The following is a 19,677-nucleotide window of genomic DNA, read 5'->3' as shown; positions in this document are numbered from 1 at the left end:
GCACATCCTGATTTGCCAGATTTTCAGCATTAATTCAGTTTCCAGCCGACTCCCTATTCGGGCCAAATCGGGAAAGAAGCCTCTTTTGAAACAAACTCCTTTGACCTTCTGTCAAAGTCTCTCTGCAACACTGCAGCTGATACAGCCAAACGGCTCCTTAAGAGTCACACTTCCACCTTGGAAGCAAACAAGCATTCTACCTCCTATTGTGACTCGGAGACATCTCAAGACTGGACGGGTCGCATCGGAGTTAATCTACTTCGGATACATTGAGGTCACCCGACTTGTGACAGTCCTGGATCTGCACTGGGGGTCTCCACACGGGTAGTAGACACAACAGATTGTGTCTGGTGAGGTTTTTTATTAATAACCAACTCTCTAGTTTAGAAACCAACAATAAAGTCTTTTACACCCAGATTTCACAATTTCTCTCAGATACAAAGAACGGTTGCTACAACATCTAGCTTCCATCACATCACCTCACCTCACATCCACCACACCACACCACATGTCATTATTCATATCTTGTCATGTATAATCCTTAGTTTATGAAAAAGAATGAAATTCATTTAAAAACGTATATACCTGACTCTGTCTGAATTAATACAAAGTGTGTTTATGGTCCCGGAAGAAGCAAAGAACCCTACAGAGTCTTCTGATTAAACATTCAACGATCAATCAGATTGATATATCATATTTATATGGAATCATTGCATCTTATTGGTCATAATTAAAAAATGTATTCCACTACAAAATTTAATAGAAAATGACATCTTAATTATGCCACTGGTAATACTTTATCATGGATTGGACTTACGGTTACTCTGGAAGGTGTAAAAAAAAGCATGATTTCAGACCTTTTACATAACTCCTTAGACTTCATACTCTTACTTTACAAGACAGTGCAATGAAAGTTCACGAAACGGAAATCTATTAGTCAGCATTTCAGTACATCTCTGTGGGGAGTCTGCTTGAACATCAAAATTGCCACATGTTGGAATAAACTCAAGTTTCCAAATGTTCCATTAGTTATTGTTTTATTTGTCAAAACAGTCCAGGACTTGAGATCAAACATGTCAACAATTTAAGGTTTATGGAGTCAGATTTGTAGATAATGTGTTGCTGAAACACATTTCTCAGAACAATCAGAAAAACACACACTTCTGAATTGTTTAGTTGTAATGGAGACCAGGGGTTCCATTCATTATGAGTTATGTTATGTTTCTGATTGAGTTACAGACAAAAGGTTTTGTTATTGAAGTTATTTATTTTTTGTTGGACATTTAAAAACAGATTCTTTAGAAGCAGAGGGACTGGCCACCCTTCCTGTGTAAAAAGGAAATGTTTGTTAAATGTCAATTTGTGTTTAAGTTGATCTAAAGTTTCACTCACCTTTCTGGTGTTGTCTCCTCAGCAGGGCGGGGCAGCAAAGGGACATTTGTGTCCCAGGTGCTGCTTTTAAGCTGCTGGAGCATACCACTTAAATAAGGAGGTGTGATTTTTGGAGGAGTTATGTGAAACCTAGTTTCTGTTTGATTGAACTTGGATTTATTTAGTATGATTTGTATTTATGTAAATAATGTTTGGTACCATTTATTATTTTGGTAGTTGGGTTCTGTAAATATTATTTAGTTATTATTTCTTTGATTACCCCTCTTCTTGGTTTCTTCCAATCAGTCACTTAGTTATAAAAGGCAGTAAGTGTTGGTATTAGAGAGATGTTGGTGACAAACATGTTGCAATAAAGCCACCTCAACCTGATTTATTTGTTTGCCTCTCCTTCAAACCACGTGCCGCCGCCGGTCAAAACTGACATTAGTGAACAAGCTTGCAAGGCTTCTGAGTCGTGAACATCATGATTCTGGCCTGAAATAGACGATCAAACACAGCAAAACTCTTATGCAGAGCACCAAAACCACATGTGGGTCATTTTGTTACTGTACCTGCTAAAAGTAAAAAACAGGGTCACAAACTAATGTCAGTAGTGAAAATGTTATTACCTAAAAAGTAGCACCTTCATTCAAAAGAGAAGCATTACATTTTTCTAGTTGATAGTTGAATTAAATTCTATCTCAGGAGATGCATCGTTAAAGTCATCAGCTGGATCTTTAAAGGGGATGAGTTTGGAGTCTAAAATCTCAGTCATTTCAGAAGGAAGTTTACATTGAAAATAATTTACTTCTCAGTCGGTTAGAGGTTGTCAGTTTTCTCTTTTTAAAAAGGCCAAAGAGGAGCGTAGTTTTTGTTTGTCTGCCTCACTCATGTACTTCCTGGTTCCAGAGCCAATCATACGTCCATCCATCCATTTCCGGCCACTTATCTGGGGTCGGGTCGCAGGGGCAGTAGCCTAGCCTCTACCCAGCCACTTGGGCCAGCTCCTGCGGGGAATCCTAAAGTGTTCCCTGAGACATAGTCTCTCCAGTGAGTCCTGGGTCTTCCTTTAGGTCTTCTCCCAGTTGGACGTGCCTGGAAAACCTCACCAGGGAGGCGTCCGGGAGGCATCCTAACTAGATGTCCAAGCCACCTCAACTGGCTCCTCTCCGTATGGTGGAGCAGCGGGTCTACTCTGAGCCCCTCTCAGATGACCGAGCTTCTCACCCTATCTCTATGGAAGAGCCCAGCCACTTTGTGGAGAAAAACAACGTTTCAGCCGCTTGTATCTGCGATCTCATTCATTCAGTCACTACCCAAAGCTTGTGACCATGGGTGAGGGTAGGAACGTAGATAGACCGGTAAATCAAGAGCTTTGCCTTCCGGCTCAGCTCTCTCTTCACCACAGACCGGTACAATGCCCGCATCACTGCAGACGCAGCACAAATCCTCTTGCCGATCTAGCATTGCATCTTTCCCTCAATCGAGAACAAGACCCTGAGAAACTTGGACTCCTCCACTTGGGGCAGGACCTCATCCCTGGCCCAGATAAGGCATTCTACTTTATTCCAACTAAACCGTGAGGTTTCCAGTCATGTGTGAGGTTGCTAAATCTGCACCGGCATTTGTAATTTGACAAAGACAAAAAAGCAGCAGCAGCGTTGTAATCATAATAGGAGCCAGTGGCAGGTAGCTATTTCTTATACCCCTAAAAAGCCATGCCACTCTAATATTGGGCAAAGAAGGCTAGAGGCTAACAATCTAATGATGATTTAGAAACAAATACTTGGTTCTAAACAACTACAACGATGCCAGTTTTACTTTATACAGTTAATCTAAATAATAACATAAAATGTTTCTTACATGTTTCAAATATCCGTGTTTCCTATTAAAACTAATTGTATCGTGTCATGTTCTGTGTCCCTCTGTCCCCAGCCCTCTCTACACTTCCCTCAGGTGTCCTAATCACTCCCTGATAATTCCTAGTCAATCTTATTTTAATCCTCCTCATCCATCTAGTTATTAGTTGTTTAATTTTGCCCTCAGTCTTCAGATTTAGGCGCTGTCCACACGTAGCCGGGGATCTGCCAAAACGTAGATATTTTTCTACGTTTTGGCCTGTCATCCACACGAAAACGGAGTTTTTTCACACGAAAACAGATCTTTTTAAAAACTCCGGCCAAAGTGAAGATCTGTGTTTTCTCCGTTTTGGGTGTCTGCGTGTGGACAGACAAAACCGGAGTTTTAAGGTCCGCAACGTCACTTTCCGCGACAAAAAAATGCTGACATCACGTGTGCGACCTGTGTTTACACTAGCTGACAGCATGGATGCCCTCAGAGCTTTTTTTTTTTTTTTTTTTTTTTTTTTAAGAACTTTTATTGAACCTTTGTGAAACGAACAAAAACGACTACATTTCAGAAATTGTTAGCAGAATGACATTACAGAGTAGCTCCAAAGTTCGTGTTCATCTTAACTTTCATTTTGTACCTACAATTCAATTTGGTATAGTAAAAAGACAATAAACAAAAAAAAAAAAAAAAAAAAAATAGAACATGAAAGGATACAAATAAGACAGCATGAAAAAACAAATTATGTGAATATAAATAAAGTTTTACAAGGGGGAAGTTAAAGAGCAAACAAGGTCAATTGTGTATATCATCCAAAAAGCAGTTGGAGATTAGTGTTCATAATGAAATCATAAAGCTTTATAGCATTGGGGGTGGACATTTTACCTATGGATCTCAACAGCAGATTAATTTCATTTTTGAGATTATTCCACGTAGGTGGATTTTTGAGATATCGGCATTTGTGTATGAAAAATTTTGTTAAGATTATGAGATTATTAATTAGAAATTCATTATTTTTATCTTTTAGTATAATGCCAAATAAGATATCTTCAACTTTGAAATTGTTTATATAAATTTGATTGGAGTTCAGCCAATCATGGAGTGATTTCCACATCATTAAAATTTGATCACATTCATAGAAAAGATGTTTAGTCGATTCATCGTTTTGTTTGCATAAGTAACATTTTTCCACATTGAATTTAAATCTAGTTTGTATAAAATGGTTAGATGGGTAAATATCATTCAAGATTTTAAAATGGACTTCTTTATACTTTGGGGGTAAAGAGAATTTTAGATAGTTGGTTCTCAAAACTTTAATTTCTCCTTTTGAAAAGTTGTGTAGTAACGAGAATCGGAGTATTGGGTTTGGATAAAAGGTTTTGTTTAATTTGTTTCTCAGGAAAATATTATTACATTTTTTATTGAAAATTTCTATCCCATCAACTGCTAATATTTTGAGTCTAGGGTTAAATATATAACCGATAGAAGCTTTAACTAGATGAACCAGAGCACTTGGGATATTTTTAATCACCTTATTATATTCATTTTCAGAAATGTCAACATCATATTTGAGATTGAAATTCTTAAGTGAAAGGGTATTTCCATTTTCGTCTAAAATATGTGTCACTGACCAAATTCCTCTGTCCATCCAACTTTTTACAAATATGGTTTTGTTTCTATCCAAAATAGTTCTATTATTCCATATCGGAACATCATGTGGGCTGAAGTTATGTTTGAAAACCATTTTTCCAAAAAAGAGGACTTGTCTGTGGAATTCAGAAAGTTTGAGAGGCAACTTCGGGATTTCAAAATCACATCTTAATAGGAATTCCATTCCTCCAACTTTTTCAAATATAAATTTCGGAATTGTATGCCAAATTTCCTCTCTATTTATTAAGAAGGATTTAAGCCATTTAATTTTTAATACTCCATTCAAAATTTCAAAATCTATAGCTTTTATACCACCATCTTCATAATTCTTAATTAAATCGCTTTTTCGAATGTAGTGATTTTTGTTCTTCCATATAAAATCAAGATTCAGGATGCCCTCAGAGCTGCGCTCGCTTTATCAATCGTCCAAGCGCTTTCTGCTTGTTTGTTTTTGCAAGCGGAATTACTGCTCCTTGTGGAAGACCACAGACGAAGGACGAGGTTAAGAACGGGGGAAGTACTGCCGCCTACAGGTCTGGCATGTCCTTAAAAACGTATTTATCCGGGTACGTGTGGACAGAGTTTTTTTTTAAAACACGGTGGTGTGGATGCAAGTTTTTTGGGAGGGGCGGATATTCGTTTAAAAAAAAAAAAAAAACCCGGCTACGTGTGGACTAGGCCTTAATTTTATCCGTGTTTTATAGGTTTATCTGCCATCCTGCTTGTTTCTTTCCTCTCATTTAGGTTATTGTATGCACCTGCTTTTTCCTCCAGATCTCACTCCTCACACCTGCCACCTGTTCCCCTGATCACCTCCCTCAGTGTTTAAAAACCCTGTCTTGTCCTTCAGTGTTTGTCGGTCGATTGTGTTGTGTCTACGTTGTTCTGTTCCCTCCCGAGTTTTGCCCGAGTCCGTGCTCAGTTGTGAGCTTCTGTTTAGTTTTTGGACCACTGGATCAAGTCTCCTCCTTAAAATAAAGGATTTATTTATTTACATCTGCTCCTGTCTCGTGTGTTCTGCGTTTTTGGGTCCTAACCTCCAGCTCAGCGTGACATATCGTTCATTTTAGCTTTTCATATCTTTCCCAGATGACAGAAAACAGCAAAATATTGTCTCTGCATTTGCTTTTATAAAATGAAATTTGCCTGTTTGGTAGTTTTAAAACTTGTTGATACATATATAATATCTTATTTTGACTGTTATTAATTAGGTCAATTTAAGTAAATATTGTTTCACAAGCAGTTAAAATACGGACCAGATCCTGAAGCACAGAAATTAAAATGAATGTTGTGTTTTAATGACCAAACGAAACACGAAAGCTCAGAACAGCTGGAGCTCTTTAAGGATGAAGGAAACCATGCCAAAGGCAACGATCAGGATCTGGCAGAGAAACCGAGGAGGCAAGGCCGATCTCTGGATGATCAGATGGAGAACAGGAGGCCAAGGTGCTGAATGACTGGGAGCCGAAGAAAACAAAGGAAGCTGTGTGCCAACTGCTTTAAAACGTTAAAAAGAAGATAAACAATGGAAAATGTCTCCAGGACTAAACCAAATCATTCAGAACATTATTGAAACTGAAATTCTGAAGATCCAGAAGACTAAATGAGGTCAAATGGTTGTGCACAAATTATAAAAACCTGCAAACAAAAACACTAATTTAAACTCCAAACATCCACGACAATTTGAAAAGGTCGTTATTTTTTCATTTATCCTCCTATTCTTCATCTAAATTTAAACTAATGCATTATACTTTTTACAGGGTATGAATCTGGAACTTGCTTCACGTTTGATGACGTTCTCATTACCAAGAGTAACCGTGCTCAGAGAATGACTACAAACCAAAACTATATTTTCCATGAATGCCACCATAAAATGTCCAAATGTGCAAAATAAAAGAAAAAACTGTTGAATATAAACCAAAAATATCTTGCTCCAGTGGCTTTCCAACCCTAATTTGAATCTGAGAAAGGCATTTGTCCAGCAGGGGGCAGCATTAAATCACATTAAAACCTTACATAAAACAGGACATAGATGACAAAAGAGGATTAGTGTTGGGACTCATCCGTATTCAGTTTCACATGCATAAACAATGTCATGTACTCCATTCTTCAGGATTCTACAGGTTGTGTTGAATAATTTATCTTTTTGAAAAAGTACTCGTCTAAAGCACATTTTCCTTCATTTGCATCCTCTCCGCACCAAACTGTGACATCAGAGCAAAAAACTCCAAAGTTGCCAAGGTGACTTCAAAGTATCTGCTGAGGCAAATGAAATGAAACAAATGCAACACATAAAAACGTTTTGCAACATTTTTAATCATCCCAAGGTGAAAATCCACTAACACTGGCAGTTTTGCATATGCATGTGCAAAGACCAGCAAGATGATAAGATGTATTTTTTTTTATGCACGACATTTCCAAGTGTCAGGAATGTCTACTGAGAATCACTGGGAAAAGTGCAATTTATGTTCAAATATACAAAATCAGTCAATGATGAAACAGTGTGCTGAGTCCGTATAACACTCTGTGCATCGATCGCAATGTTCTCAGCCCTGAACTCGATGAGCATATTGATTCATGAAATCAATGGAGCACGGCAGCATTAGATCACCAAGCTGCTGTGTTTATGAGGACGGCGCTAAGGAGGGAAGTGTCACGGGAAGTCCGCACCAGACATCTATTTCAGGGCACTTTTCTGAGATAAAAGCATCTCTATGCAGCAAAAATAGGGAGAATTAAGCAGTTTGGTCCCTTCCTGCGAGAATATACTTGTGTAATAAATTATGTCATCTCTCCTACTATTTACATAGTATTTCTTTTTCTTAATAAGCTCTTTTTCAACCCACTTTTCTCATGCGTAAATATTCAAAAGATGTTTGTACTGAGAAAAAGAAGATCTGGAGCAGTTTGAGGTTGAAAGTACAGAACACATTGTATTAAGAAAAATCACATTTGGTCATGAAAAGTTTAATTAACTTAAAATTATTGAGTTAAATGAACTCAAATAAAGCACAAAAATTGACATTAAACCCACTCCGGACACAATAAAGGGCCAAAATGTAAAAGCAGATCTATAAAACCAGAGTCAACAGTTGAAATCTGCAGTTACATAAAAGGAGTTCAATAAGAAGCATTCCCAGTTGTGATGATCAGACATTTTCGTCTTGATAACAATTATAGATGTCAGTCGAAGAACTTAACTGTTTCCAAGGTGAAAGTAAACAAAGCGGTCAGCAGACTCAGACATGTGCTGGGTGTGTGATCGCTGGGGTCACTGTGTCAAAGATGGAAGAGCTTGTTTTGGTTCACTGGGTTTCCATAATAGATAAATGAGGCTTTATTCTGAACAATAACAGTTGTCACTGATACTAAAAAACAATCCAATCAATTGATTAACCTCCCTTTTCTAGCTGTAGGTAACATTTGGTGATTCAGCTCAAATTAAACAATAATCTGTTTGATAATTTAAACGACCTTCAGCAATAATCTGGAGTTTCAAGAAATTCAAATAACTTAGATAAACAGAAATAGAAACAATGAATTGTTTTCTACAAATGTGTTTAGTAAAGATCCAAAGCCAGTAACATGAGCGACCCAGAAGTTATTTCTTGGACCACTAAGAAGCCTCAGCATCCTTTTGCTTTCATATCAGCTAAAGAAGGCTAGAGGATAATATTAAGCTAATGCCTACGATGAATTACAGTCAGCTCTCAAAATATCTCAAGCTACTTTTTGAATTACCAACAAATTTATATTACAGTGAGGGCTCTATACCCTTAGGGGGATCCTGGAGGGTGCATGGGAATTTGCCCAACCAATCTACATGTGTTTTGTGGATTTGGAGAAGGCGTTTGACCGTGTCCCTCGGGGGGCCCTGTGGGGTGTACTTTGGTATTATGGGGTACCAGGTCCTCTGATATGGACTGTTAGGTCCCTGTATGACCGGTGTCAGAGCTTGGTCCGCATTGCCAGCAGTAAGTCAGGCTCGTTCCCAGAGAGAGTTGGACTCTGCCAAGGCTGCCCTTTGTCACCAATTCTGTTCATAACCTTTATGGACAGGATTTCTAGGCGCAGCCAAGGTGTGGAGGGCATCAGTTTTGGTGGCCTGCGGATCAGGTCTCTGCTTTTTGCAGATGATGTGGTCCTGTTGGCTTCATCAGAACGTGTTCTTCAGCTTTTGCTGGAGCGGTTTGCAGCCGAGTGTGAAGCAGCTGGGATGAGAATCAGCTCCTCTAAATCTGAGACCATGGTCTTGATTCAGAAAAGGGTAGAATTCCTTCTCTGGGTCAGGAATGAGGTCCTGCCACAAGTGGAGGAGTTTAAGTATCTCGGGGTCTTGTTCACGAGTGAGGGAAAACTGGACCATGAGATCGATAGGCGGATTGGTGCTGCATCTGCAGTGTTGCGGCCGTTGTACCGGTCTGTCGCGGTGAAGAGAGAGCTGAGTCAGAAGGCGATGCTCTCGATTTTTCGGTCGATCTATGTTCCTACCCTCACCTATGGTCACGAGCTTTGGGTAGTGACCGAAAGCACGAGATCGTGGATACAAGCGACCAAAATGAGTTTTCTCTGAAGAGTGGCTGTGCTCTCCCTTAGAGATAGGGTGAGAAGCTCGGTCATCCGGAAGGGGCTCGGAGTAGATTTGCTGCTCCTCCACGTTGAGAGGAGCCAGTTGAGGTGGCTCGGGCATCTGGTCAGGATGCCTCCTGGACGCCTCCCTGGTGAGGTTTTCTGGACACGTCCAAGCGGGAGGAGGCCTAAAGGTAGACCAAGGACACGTTGGAGGGATTATGGGTGTCTCTCAATGCCAAGGAACCTTGCTTTGATGTCTTGGCCCCGCCCCGGTTGCCTAGGAGACATGTCATCAGAAGCTGTCCAGATGTGTTCTACCGAGCCATCTGTTCTGCGCTTGTTAGCCGTTTAGCTAGCTGAGCAAGGATACACGAGAGGTGTCTTGTAGCCTAGCCTTTTAATTGCCCCTCGGGGACAAATAAAGTTTTTCTGATTCTGATTCTGATAGCCTTGGTCAATAATTACCCAGAATACGCCACAGTATTTTCAAAAGGACGGCAGATCAAAACCCGGCAGCTACTTCGAGGGCAAATTTCAAGTTTAAACGTAAGTCGACTAATTTAAAATGTTTTTTTTTTAGATCCAAAGAAGTTATCTGTTGTTGGTTAGTTGCTTATTAGTTGCAGCCTCGGTGGCTAGCGGGTAGTAACTTACTTACATATTTAATTTAACAAATATATACAAAATTTAAATAGTTAAAGGCTCGTTATATATTTATATTGAAACATATGTATAAAATATAACGTTGTCTCCCATGTCCCGTGACATTACATGACCGCCGTCGAAGCCGCGGTCACATGATGCAAGTCTGTTCAGTTTAACCATTTTCTTTGACTAAGGAAGGACAGTGTCCTCGTAAACAAGGCGCCTGGCCTTGCAAGACATCGCCTCGCAAGTCCAGGCACCTTGACACTGAGAAACACCCTGTGTCTCTCACCTGGCCAGGGAATGCCTTGGGATTCCCCCGGAGGTGTTGGCCCATATGGCTGGGGAGAGGGAAGTCTGGGCCTCCTTGCTTAGGCGGCTGCCCCCGCAACAAGACAAAGGACAAGAGGAAGATAATAAATGGATGGATATAGGGTACATCAAGGCATTAACAATCAAAACTGCCTTCAATGCCAGTGGTACATGGCCAAAGCACCTCCCATGCACATGTATCCTGAAAGCATCTTATACTCAAAGGTCCAAACACCCTCTACAAGCTCATTTCAATGTGATGAAACCATTCTTTGATAAGCCTTTTGCAAATGACCCAGCTCTCACAATGTCATAAAGATAGACGATGTTTGGGTACATTGACTGATTATTCAATTCCGGACCTTAAGGGCCGGTATCCAGCACGTTATGGTTTTGACCCTGCTTCAACACACCTGATTTCAATCAGCAGGTAATTAACAGACTTCTGCAGAGCCTGCTGAACTGCTGAATGGGTGATTCAACCACTGAATTCAGTGTGTTGGACCAGAGAAACCAATTAAATGTGCTAGGTACCATCCCTTGACGCCTGGAATTGAATAGGCATGCAGTAGACCATGAAACAGTCTCCTTGTTTATGTTATTCTCCAATCTGTTCTAAACTCTCTACTAAACTCTCTAATAAACCAGACTCCTCTACTTGGAGCAGGACCTATCTCACAACCCAGTGGAAGCAAATCCACCCATTCCCAAATGAGGACTATGGTCTACAACTTGAATGTTGTGATGTATTCTCAGCTGTAAGTCAGTCTAATGGGTGCTGGAAGTTTTCATTGAGAGAGACCAAAAGACTACATTATCTGTGAATATCAGTGTGCTTTTTGTTTTGTTGTCAACAGTTGTCCCTGTTATCTAAGTGTTGTTATCTCCAGCCATGCTGGCTGTTTGACTCATGATCAGCCACTGAAACATGACCATTGATTGAATACAAATCTTAAAAGTGAGGAATGTCCCTCTTGCAGACAGAAAGGAATGCAGAGTTATCAGAAGCATGTTTACACTGTCTGCATCATGTTGTTGTTATTGACCATCGTAGCGTGCTTCTTTTGTTGTCATGCTCAGCCACGTTGTCGAGTTTACTCGGCTGATGGCCTTACTCACAAGGGAAAAACAAACCAATAATTTAAAATAAGAACAAACTTTGCAAGGGTTGTCCCTTGTCCATGATCTTGTTTGTAATGTTTATGATCTAGTCAAAAAGAGGTTGTCTGATTCACCAACGTCACTCCTGTTGTTTGCAGATGATGTGGTTCTCTATAGCAATGGCTTTCAGCATGCAATGGAGAGGTTTGAAGCACAGTGTGAAGAGGCTAGGATGAGGGTTACTCCCTTAAATTTAATTCATGGTTCTCAAATAAAAAAACATTGTGTCCTGGTTGGGAATATTTTTTTTTTCTTGAGTGGAAGATTCTTTAAATCTTGGTGTCCTCTTGTTGGTAAATTCCAGCCTCTTTCAAATAATTAAAGTGCAGCAAATAAGGACTCGTCAAGCCTAGAAGCAAAGTGTATTTTGTGTTTTGTAGTTAATGAAGCAAAATAATTTAGCTGTTTAATTTATTTGTGGTACACACATTGTTTCATGTGATCAATATGATGATTCTATAGATAAAAAACTCTTCATGACCGTTGTCTCCTCCTCCTTCGTGCTGACGGTCAGCTTGTTTGTTCAGGGGTTTAATATTTAGCTCACCTACCAGCTTTTTTTCCAACCAGTTGACTCCCTTCGCTTTCTGACCTGTAAACACAAAGAACATTTGAACTGAATCCTTGATTGGGGGAACTGTTGCTCCAGCCTGTGCAGAGAGCTGTAGCTGACTGATTTTCCATTCATGCGTGTGTTTTTGTTTGTGTGTACAAACCATTAAAGGTCTTCCTCCTCTAGATTCATCCTTTGCTACGTTCCTCCCTGGACGACCAACTGAAGAGAGATGGGGCCTCGTACAGCAGGTAAGTACTGCTCAGATCAACGGATGAACTCTTCAAATGTTGGGATTTTATTTTTAGATTGAAGATATGAAATGTAAAATGCGGTCTTACTGCTTCGAAGAGTGTAAAACATGACATTGTTCCAAATCTTTTCTAAAAGTAATGCTAGAAAAAGGAAAAAGCTGTTTTATTTTGTTTAAATGAGCAAAAAGAAAAACTTCTGTTAAAATAAAACTAAAAACGAGGATAAAACAAGTGTTTCATGGTTACAGGAAGCTTTTGTCCAGGTCTAAATAAGAAAACATTATGATTTTATTTGTGTTATTGTCTGATTAACAGAGATTTGTGTCCTTTATTGACCTGGAATTGACAAGAAATCGATAGAATTGGAATTTACTGGAAAGCCAAGAAGAACATGATTGAAATTGGTTCAGTCTTGATTTTAACAGTAGAAACTGATGGCGAATCTTTTGTACTCAACAAGCACAGTAGATGTTTTCCTTGAATCTTTAACTCCTCCTGTTCAACAAGTCCCAACGTTCTGACACAAAATGACTGATTGTACACATTTAAAGGAAATTGCAGTTTACTTTTCTGAACTTTTTAATCGGGGCAAACTCTTTAAAATGTGAGTTTTCGATTCCAAGTTTGACCAGTTTTTGGACAGTAGAGGGTAGTAAAGTTTGTAAATTCAGCCATTATATTAACATTGACACATTTTGACCATTTTGGTGAACTCACTTACCAGTTCTCAACTAACCTAACCCTAACCCAATAAGAGCAGCCTTACTGTCTTCATTACCACAACACCGAGACAGCTGTTTGCCGTTCTTATCTTTTCTATTTAAAAGCAGCCCTATGATTGGTCAAGGTGAACAGAAACACCATCTCTGGATTATTAATGATGGAAGTTAAACACAGAACTGGGTCAGTTTCAGTACACATTACTTTAAATGTGCAGAACACTTGATTTCTTCTGACTCAGCATTTACACGTAGCCCTAGAACATTTCCTCAAACAAGCAACAACTGTGGTTGAAACATTAACAAACAAAATCGCCAGGACAGCACAGGAGATCTTCAATCCATGCAACCTCATAAGGAACTGGTCAGTGCCTCAAACTAATTTATTCCACTTTTCCATGTGGTTGTTTGATGTTTAAGTTATTGGGCACATTTGGATGATACAACCTCAAAAAGACTAAACATTAAACCCAAAATTCAATCAAATTTAAGACAGCTGCATCAATCCACCAGCCTTGATAATCACAAGAATTGCTGTAACCAAGTCGTTTTTCTTGCTACCAAGTTAGCTATTGATTTATTTATAGCTGATTGTCATAAATTATTTATTATTCAGCAGGATCTTGCAATATTGTATGCAAATGCATTTACATTATTGATTGTCAAATTTGAACCAAAATGACACGAAATCCAATAGAACAGATGCTTTAGTGATTAAAATGTTTTTAAAAAATAATGATTGTCTGTCTTCTAGCAGAGGGTGCTTCTAAAAGTGAGAAACTGGTCTCGAGTGGAAGCTGCACCGGTCCAGCAAAACCACGACTGAGAAGCAGCAGTGATGGAAGCATTTACACCATGAGGGTGCTCAGTGGCCACAGAGGCTCCTCTCCCCACGTTCTCTACAACCCCAAATCAGGTATAAATAAATAAATACATAAATAAATACAAAAAAATTGTTACAGGAAGGAGAAGCTAGTTCAGGTGTTTTCACTGCAGCTGACATGCTGGATTATTTTTCATTCAAAAAGCAAAAGATGCCCAAGAAGTGATAACTTATGAATCAGGTTGTAATGTGAGTGTCACGTTTCGGGGATGTTTAGGACCCAAATATGCAGATACCCAGGAGGACACGAGGCAGGAGTAGATATAAGGAAAAAGTCCTTTTATTAGAGGATGAACAAAAATAAATCCAAGGCAACGAGCCTAAAGTCCAAAGTCCTGGAGCACAGGACACCCAAAGCTCTCAAAGAGCACGAAGACCAAAGATGTAGAAACAGAAGCTCACCTAGAGCACAGAGTCTGGGGACGAGACAAAAAAACTCATAAAGAGCACGAAGACCAAAGACTTAGAAACAGAAGCTCACCTAGAGCACAAGTCTGGGGACGAGACAAAAAACTCATAAAGAGCACGAAGATCAAAGACTTAGAAACAGAAGCTCACCTAGAGCACAAAGTCTGGGGACGAGACAAAAAACTCATAAAGAGCATGAAGACCAAAGACTTAGAAACAGAAGCTCACCTAGAGCACAAAGTCTGAGGACGAGACAAAAAACTCATAAAGAGCACGAACAAACGCAGACAGAATACAAACAATGGACCGACAAGACACTGAGACAAGACAGGGCTTAAATACACAGGGAGGATGAGAGGGAGATGAGCTGCAGGTGTGTGGGGTGTGGGAGGAGGACCAGGTGAAAGCAATGACTAATCAGGGGAGAAACTAACTTGACCCAAGAATAAAACCTAATACAAAAGAACAGGAAACATAACTACAATTCAAAGGGAGGGGGGGGGGGGGGGGGGGGGGAGAGAAAAATAATAAACACTGATGGAAAAAAAACATACTAAATCACGAAAGGCTGTAACTGAAGGAAATGACTTGAGAAACCTAGAGGGCTGGGGATTAGGGGCAAATGGGGAAAACCAGAAGACGCATGAGGAAAACGCAGACATGACACATGAGGGCGCTAGGACACAAAAGGAGCACCTAGAGAACGAATGGAGGACACAAGGAGACACATGAGGGGAGATGCAGACACAGACCATGACAGTGAGGGTGAAGCCATTTGAAAAACAATAAATCAGTTTTGTGGCAATGTTCCAATTCTTAGTTATTGAGACTTTGATCATGTTTGTTTGTGTTAATTCACAAAAAAATATCCAGTTTTCACTTCATAGATATCCATGTGTTTCATTTTCAAATTACTAAAATAACTCAAATGCAACCAGAGCAATCAGCACTAATGTATAATGATAATAATAATAATAATAATAATAATAATAATAATAATAATAATAATAATAATAATAGTAAGAGTAATACAGTTTAAGGGAAAATGCACAACTTTTTTATTTAAACACATTTTTTGCTGACCTTCAGCCCCGTATCAGATTTTAAAAAGAATCAAGTTCAACGCAAGACTGATTAAAATATAGCGATTAAAATGTGCTCTACCAGATCATTGATTAGAACCTAAAAGGGTTAAACAGCATTTGATACAAAATTTGCATCAGGGAAGCAATCAAAAAGTCATATTTCATTTCAATTTTTTTATTTATTCATACTTTTTCTAACTATTTTCAGTCTTGAAGAGACCTGTGAGCACAGAGGAGCTGCAAACACCAGGAAGTCCCTACATCAGGAAAACATTTACAGTACGTTTATTAGAGTTTATAATTCCATATGACTGAGAGCACTTTCTATCCGTCCGAGAGGCTTCTTAGTGACATTTATTTCACTAAAACAACAAAAACGTGTTTTTAATTTTGTTTTTATGTTGCTTTTTATTGCTAAAATGCATCTTTAGGGAATATGCACACTTTTGTGCATGTTTGTTTAGATGTTTCAAATTTAACAGCTCAGTCTTCGTGGAATAGTGGTTGTGCTTTCCACTAAATATGAAATAAAGCATTTTAAAGAAGCTATTTCCTTTCCTGAGTGAGCATTTCTAACACATTTCCAGATTGTGGGTGACGCAGTGGGTTGGGGCTTCGTGGTCCGAGGAAGCCAACCCTGTCACATTCAGGCTGTAGAGCCCTCCGGCCCAGCTGCTGCTGCAGGGATGAAGGTGGGATACCCAGAATAAACCTGGGATAAGAAGGAATGTTTGGGTGTTAAATCAGTAATTAAAGCTAATCACATTGTTCTGTTCAGGTTCGCCAGTTTGTAGTTTCAGTGAACGGTCTCAATGTCCTGGATCTGGACTATCGGACAGTGAGCCACCTGATCCTAACTGGACCCAGAACTGTGGTGATGGAGGTGATGGAGGAGACTGACCACTGAGAGGAAGAGGAAACAGCGGGAGTGTGTAAATCATAGAAAGGGTTCTGTTTTTTTTTCTGAAACGGAAGTTTTCCATTGGAAAACCGATGTAGATAACATAGTTAGGAATTTAATGGAAAGCTGTTGTTGATTGGAGAATTTCTGTTTCCAACTCAACCAGAAGCTGCATGATGTTAAATTTCTTTTATTTCATTTGTTTGACATGCTTGTTTACACAAATTTGTTCTGTTCAGACCTCTTTCGGACCCAGTCTTCTGACGGGATGTTTAAAAAACTTGATCTGGACGAATTCTCTGGTCATTTGTGTCACCTTTGCTTGTTGTTTGGACTTTTAACCCCCCCCCCCCCCCCCCCCCCCACCTCTCCTACTCACCTGCCTTCCCCAGAACCCCCTATATACTGTGTTGACTTTTCCATCAGCTCCTGGAAAAGGTTCCTAGAAAAGGTAACAAGAAGTGTGAAAAGGTGAGGTAGATTAACTACTTGGTGAAGAATCAGATTTTAACCTAAGCATTTAGATTTGTCAACATGTATGCCTTTCCAACTGTTGCATCTGTTTTTATAGTGTTTTTGTTGTATTTATCTTTAGACATATGCTCAGGCAGCAGTTTGTTCTCAACAGAGTGATTCTAAACACTCTGTGAAAATGTACTTAAGATAAAAATGTGACGTTTTCTGGTCTAATGATAGATTTTAAATACATTTGGGCAGTCTTTAGAGTAGAAAAACACTGTAATAAATAAAATATTGAATTCACTTAGTTATAAGTTATGTCAACTGGTTCCACTAAAGCTAGTTGCTTAAATGTAAAGAGTAATATACATTATTATACATTGTTATATTATATTTAAATACATGTTTATTACATTGACATAACTTCGTTAAGTGAATTCAACATTTCATATTTTTAAGGGTAGTCTTGAAAGAAAACTAAAAAGCCTGTAAAAAATCCTCGTACATATTTACATGTATGTTTTCTATGTTTAAAGATATATATATTTTAATAGTCTGTCTTAAGTTATACTTTTTTCTTTTTCTTCTTATAAATGTTGTTTTTGTGTTTAAAATAAATTAAAAACAGGAAAAGGATTATTTCTTCAATAAAATACAGACAAGAAATCAAACTCAACATTACTCTGGGTTTCATTATCAGAGTAAAAAAAACATCTGAATGATTGTTGGAAAAGGTTAGAATAAGAATAAAAAAATAAAGTGATGTCACCAGAAGGTGGAAGCAGATGCCGGGTTGGTGATGATGAGTGTATTTGAGTTCATGAGTTTGTTTTTCTCACTCAGATGCAATTTTCTTTTATTGTTATCAGTTTTATAAATGTAAATTTGAGAGTATTTGTGGAAGTATTTATGAATTTCTGGAATTTCCTGTAACTTTTTACTAAAGATTTTTGCGTGGATATTTGTGACACTAATATTACACACAGTCTCCTGCCAGAAGGGAACCTTCTTAAAGATGGACGAGTAAAAGTCAGCTAATAAATAAAGGCTAAAGGGTGCACGGGTACAGCTCAGGTGAGAAATTACGGTGCAGGTCAAAAGTAGGACAGCCCATTTGTGCTTGTAAAAATTTCACCTTATGTCAGCTCTTTTTTTTTGACAAGAAAGTAAAAAGAAAAATCCACCTTGACAGATTTAGTTTTATTTCAACACCTTTTCCCTGCAGTGGAATTGCAGATCACACTTTTTTAGTGTCATAATCACACCGTCGCAACATCTCCTGGTGAAAAGCAGGAGAGCAAAGCATTCCTGAACATCCCAGGCTAGTCCTTCTGACTCAACCTGTGCAGACGTGTTCAACGCTGAGCAGAGGCTGGCTAACTGTGGAAAGGTTAAAGAATTTCAGCAGTTATCTGACGAAGAAAAGGTTGGTTCAATGTCTCAATTAATGTCTGCCTGCATAAACAAAACAGAAACTAATATTTGTTCACTACCAATCACAGAGTTCGCTCACATCCCGTTATCGATTAAGCGCCTGATGATTATGTACTGATATTGTCATGGTTGTCTTTTCTATGAGCAGCAGATGCATCTGGTCTCCAGTCTACCCTTGGCCTACTCTAACAGTGACTGGTTCGTTTTGTCACTACAGTGTGAGCCCAACCAAATTTATATTTTAACCATGTTCTCTGAGCTAAGACTTTCTACTACTACTAAGCCTTCAGTCATAGCTGACTTTGGAAGTTGTGCCCTGGACCCTTGAGGTGGTACGGCTTGAACATCGTCGTTTGTGACTGGTGAGTCCAAAGTGGGAGTGGCAGCCCCTGTCACACAAGAAGCAGGTGTGGTTGGTTGCAGGAGGATTTCTGTGCTTATGTTCTTTCTGCTTGGCTCTTTGTTCTTCCTTCAGGTTCTTCTTCTGGTCCTCGTCCTTCCTCAGTAGTTTGTGAATCAGACAGCGCCAGCTGCTACGGACGGTCGCTGTGTTGATGTCCAAAGCTTTCATGTCACGCTTGCAGACACCTTTGTAACACAGCAGTGGACGGCCTAGAGATCTTTTGTCAGTGGCGAGTTCTCCGTAGAAAATGTCCTTGGGGATTCGGCCATCCTCCATGCGATGCATGTGGCCGAACCAGCGCAGCATTACCTGAGTAGGGTGTACGTGGTGGGGAGGCCAGCCCACTCCAGGATCTCGGTGTTGGGGATTTTGTCTCTCCAGCTGATGCTGAGGATGCGGCGAAGACACCGCATGTGGAAACTGTTTAGCTTACGTTCTTGCTTGGCGTAGGTTGTCCAAGTTTCTCCGCCGTATGGGAAGGTGCTGATGATGCAAGCATTATAAACGGCTTTCTTGGTTGTAGCTTGGGGTTCTCCCAGACACGTGTAGTCGATTGTTTCAGAGTTGTAGCGGCGTTTACTGATGCATTTGTTGATTTTGGCATCCAAGGACAGGTTGTCAGTGAAAGTTGAGCCCAAGTAAATAAACTGGTGGACCACTTTCAGCTGGTTGTAAATGATGACGGGTGGGATGGCCATATCCTGCCCCATCACACTTGACTTCTTTGGGCTGATGGTGAGCCCAAAGTCCCAGCATGCCCGGTAAGATCTAAGACCTGAGGTTAAAACAAAGGGTACAGCAGAAGTCGGTATCTGCCCCTCAGGGTATAAATTGGACTCTTTGCAACATTTACAGCTCAAATTTATCTGGGAAGGCCTTCCATATGGTTTGGAAGGGTGTTCATGGAAATTTTAACAACTTTTTTAAAAGTGCATTTGTGAGGTTAGGTGCAGATGTTGGACGACAATGCCTGGCGCACAGTATTAGCTGTAGTTACCCCCAAAAGTGATGTGCAAACA

General features: G+C 39.5%; 1 protein-coding gene across 2 annotated transcripts; it reads left to right on the top strand.

The window, feature by feature from the left end:
- Positions 1 to 12,114: 12,114 nt before the first annotated feature.
- On the top strand, positions 12,115 to 16,657 carry LOC107394419 (DEP domain-containing mTOR-interacting protein). 2 transcript variants are annotated; one of them, XM_015973350.3, is made up of 5 exons: positions 12,115 to 12,363; positions 13,843 to 14,001; positions 15,670 to 15,740; positions 16,049 to 16,153; positions 16,240 to 16,657. In XM_015973350.3, exons 1-5 carry the CDS (start codon positions 12,345 to 12,347, stop codon positions 16,366 to 16,368), a joined length of 483 nt encoding a protein of 160 aa, XP_015828836.1. In that variant the 5' UTR covers positions 12,115 to 12,344; the 3' UTR covers positions 16,369 to 16,657. The 2 variants fall into 2 exon arrangements, with proteins under 2 accessions (XP_015828836.1, XP_015828835.1); XM_015973349.3 differs by having other exon boundaries at positions 12,116 to 12,363; positions 13,840 to 14,001.
- Positions 16,658 to 19,677: the final 3,020 nt, after the last annotated feature.

The sequence above is a fragment of the Nothobranchius furzeri genome, chromosome 19 (assembly GCF_043380555.1).
Source record: "Nothobranchius furzeri strain GRZ-AD chromosome 19, NfurGRZ-RIMD1, whole genome shotgun sequence".
NCBI lineage: Eukaryota > Metazoa > Chordata > Actinopteri > Cyprinodontiformes > Nothobranchiidae > Nothobranchius > Nothobranchius furzeri.
Note: the sequence above shows the minus strand (reverse complement) of the source record. Positions and strands in the feature narration are given on the sequence as shown.

Coding starts and splice junctions, on each gene's coding strand:
- LOC107394419 (XM_015973349.3), top strand. Junction 15,741..16,048: donor ACATCAGGAAAACATTTACA/GTACGTTTATTA, acceptor ACACATTTCCAG/ATTGTGGGTGACGCAGTGGG. Junction 16,154..16,239: donor CTGCTGCTGCAGGGATGAAG/GTGGGATACCCA, acceptor TGTTCTGTTCAG/GTTCGCCAGTTTGTAGTTTC.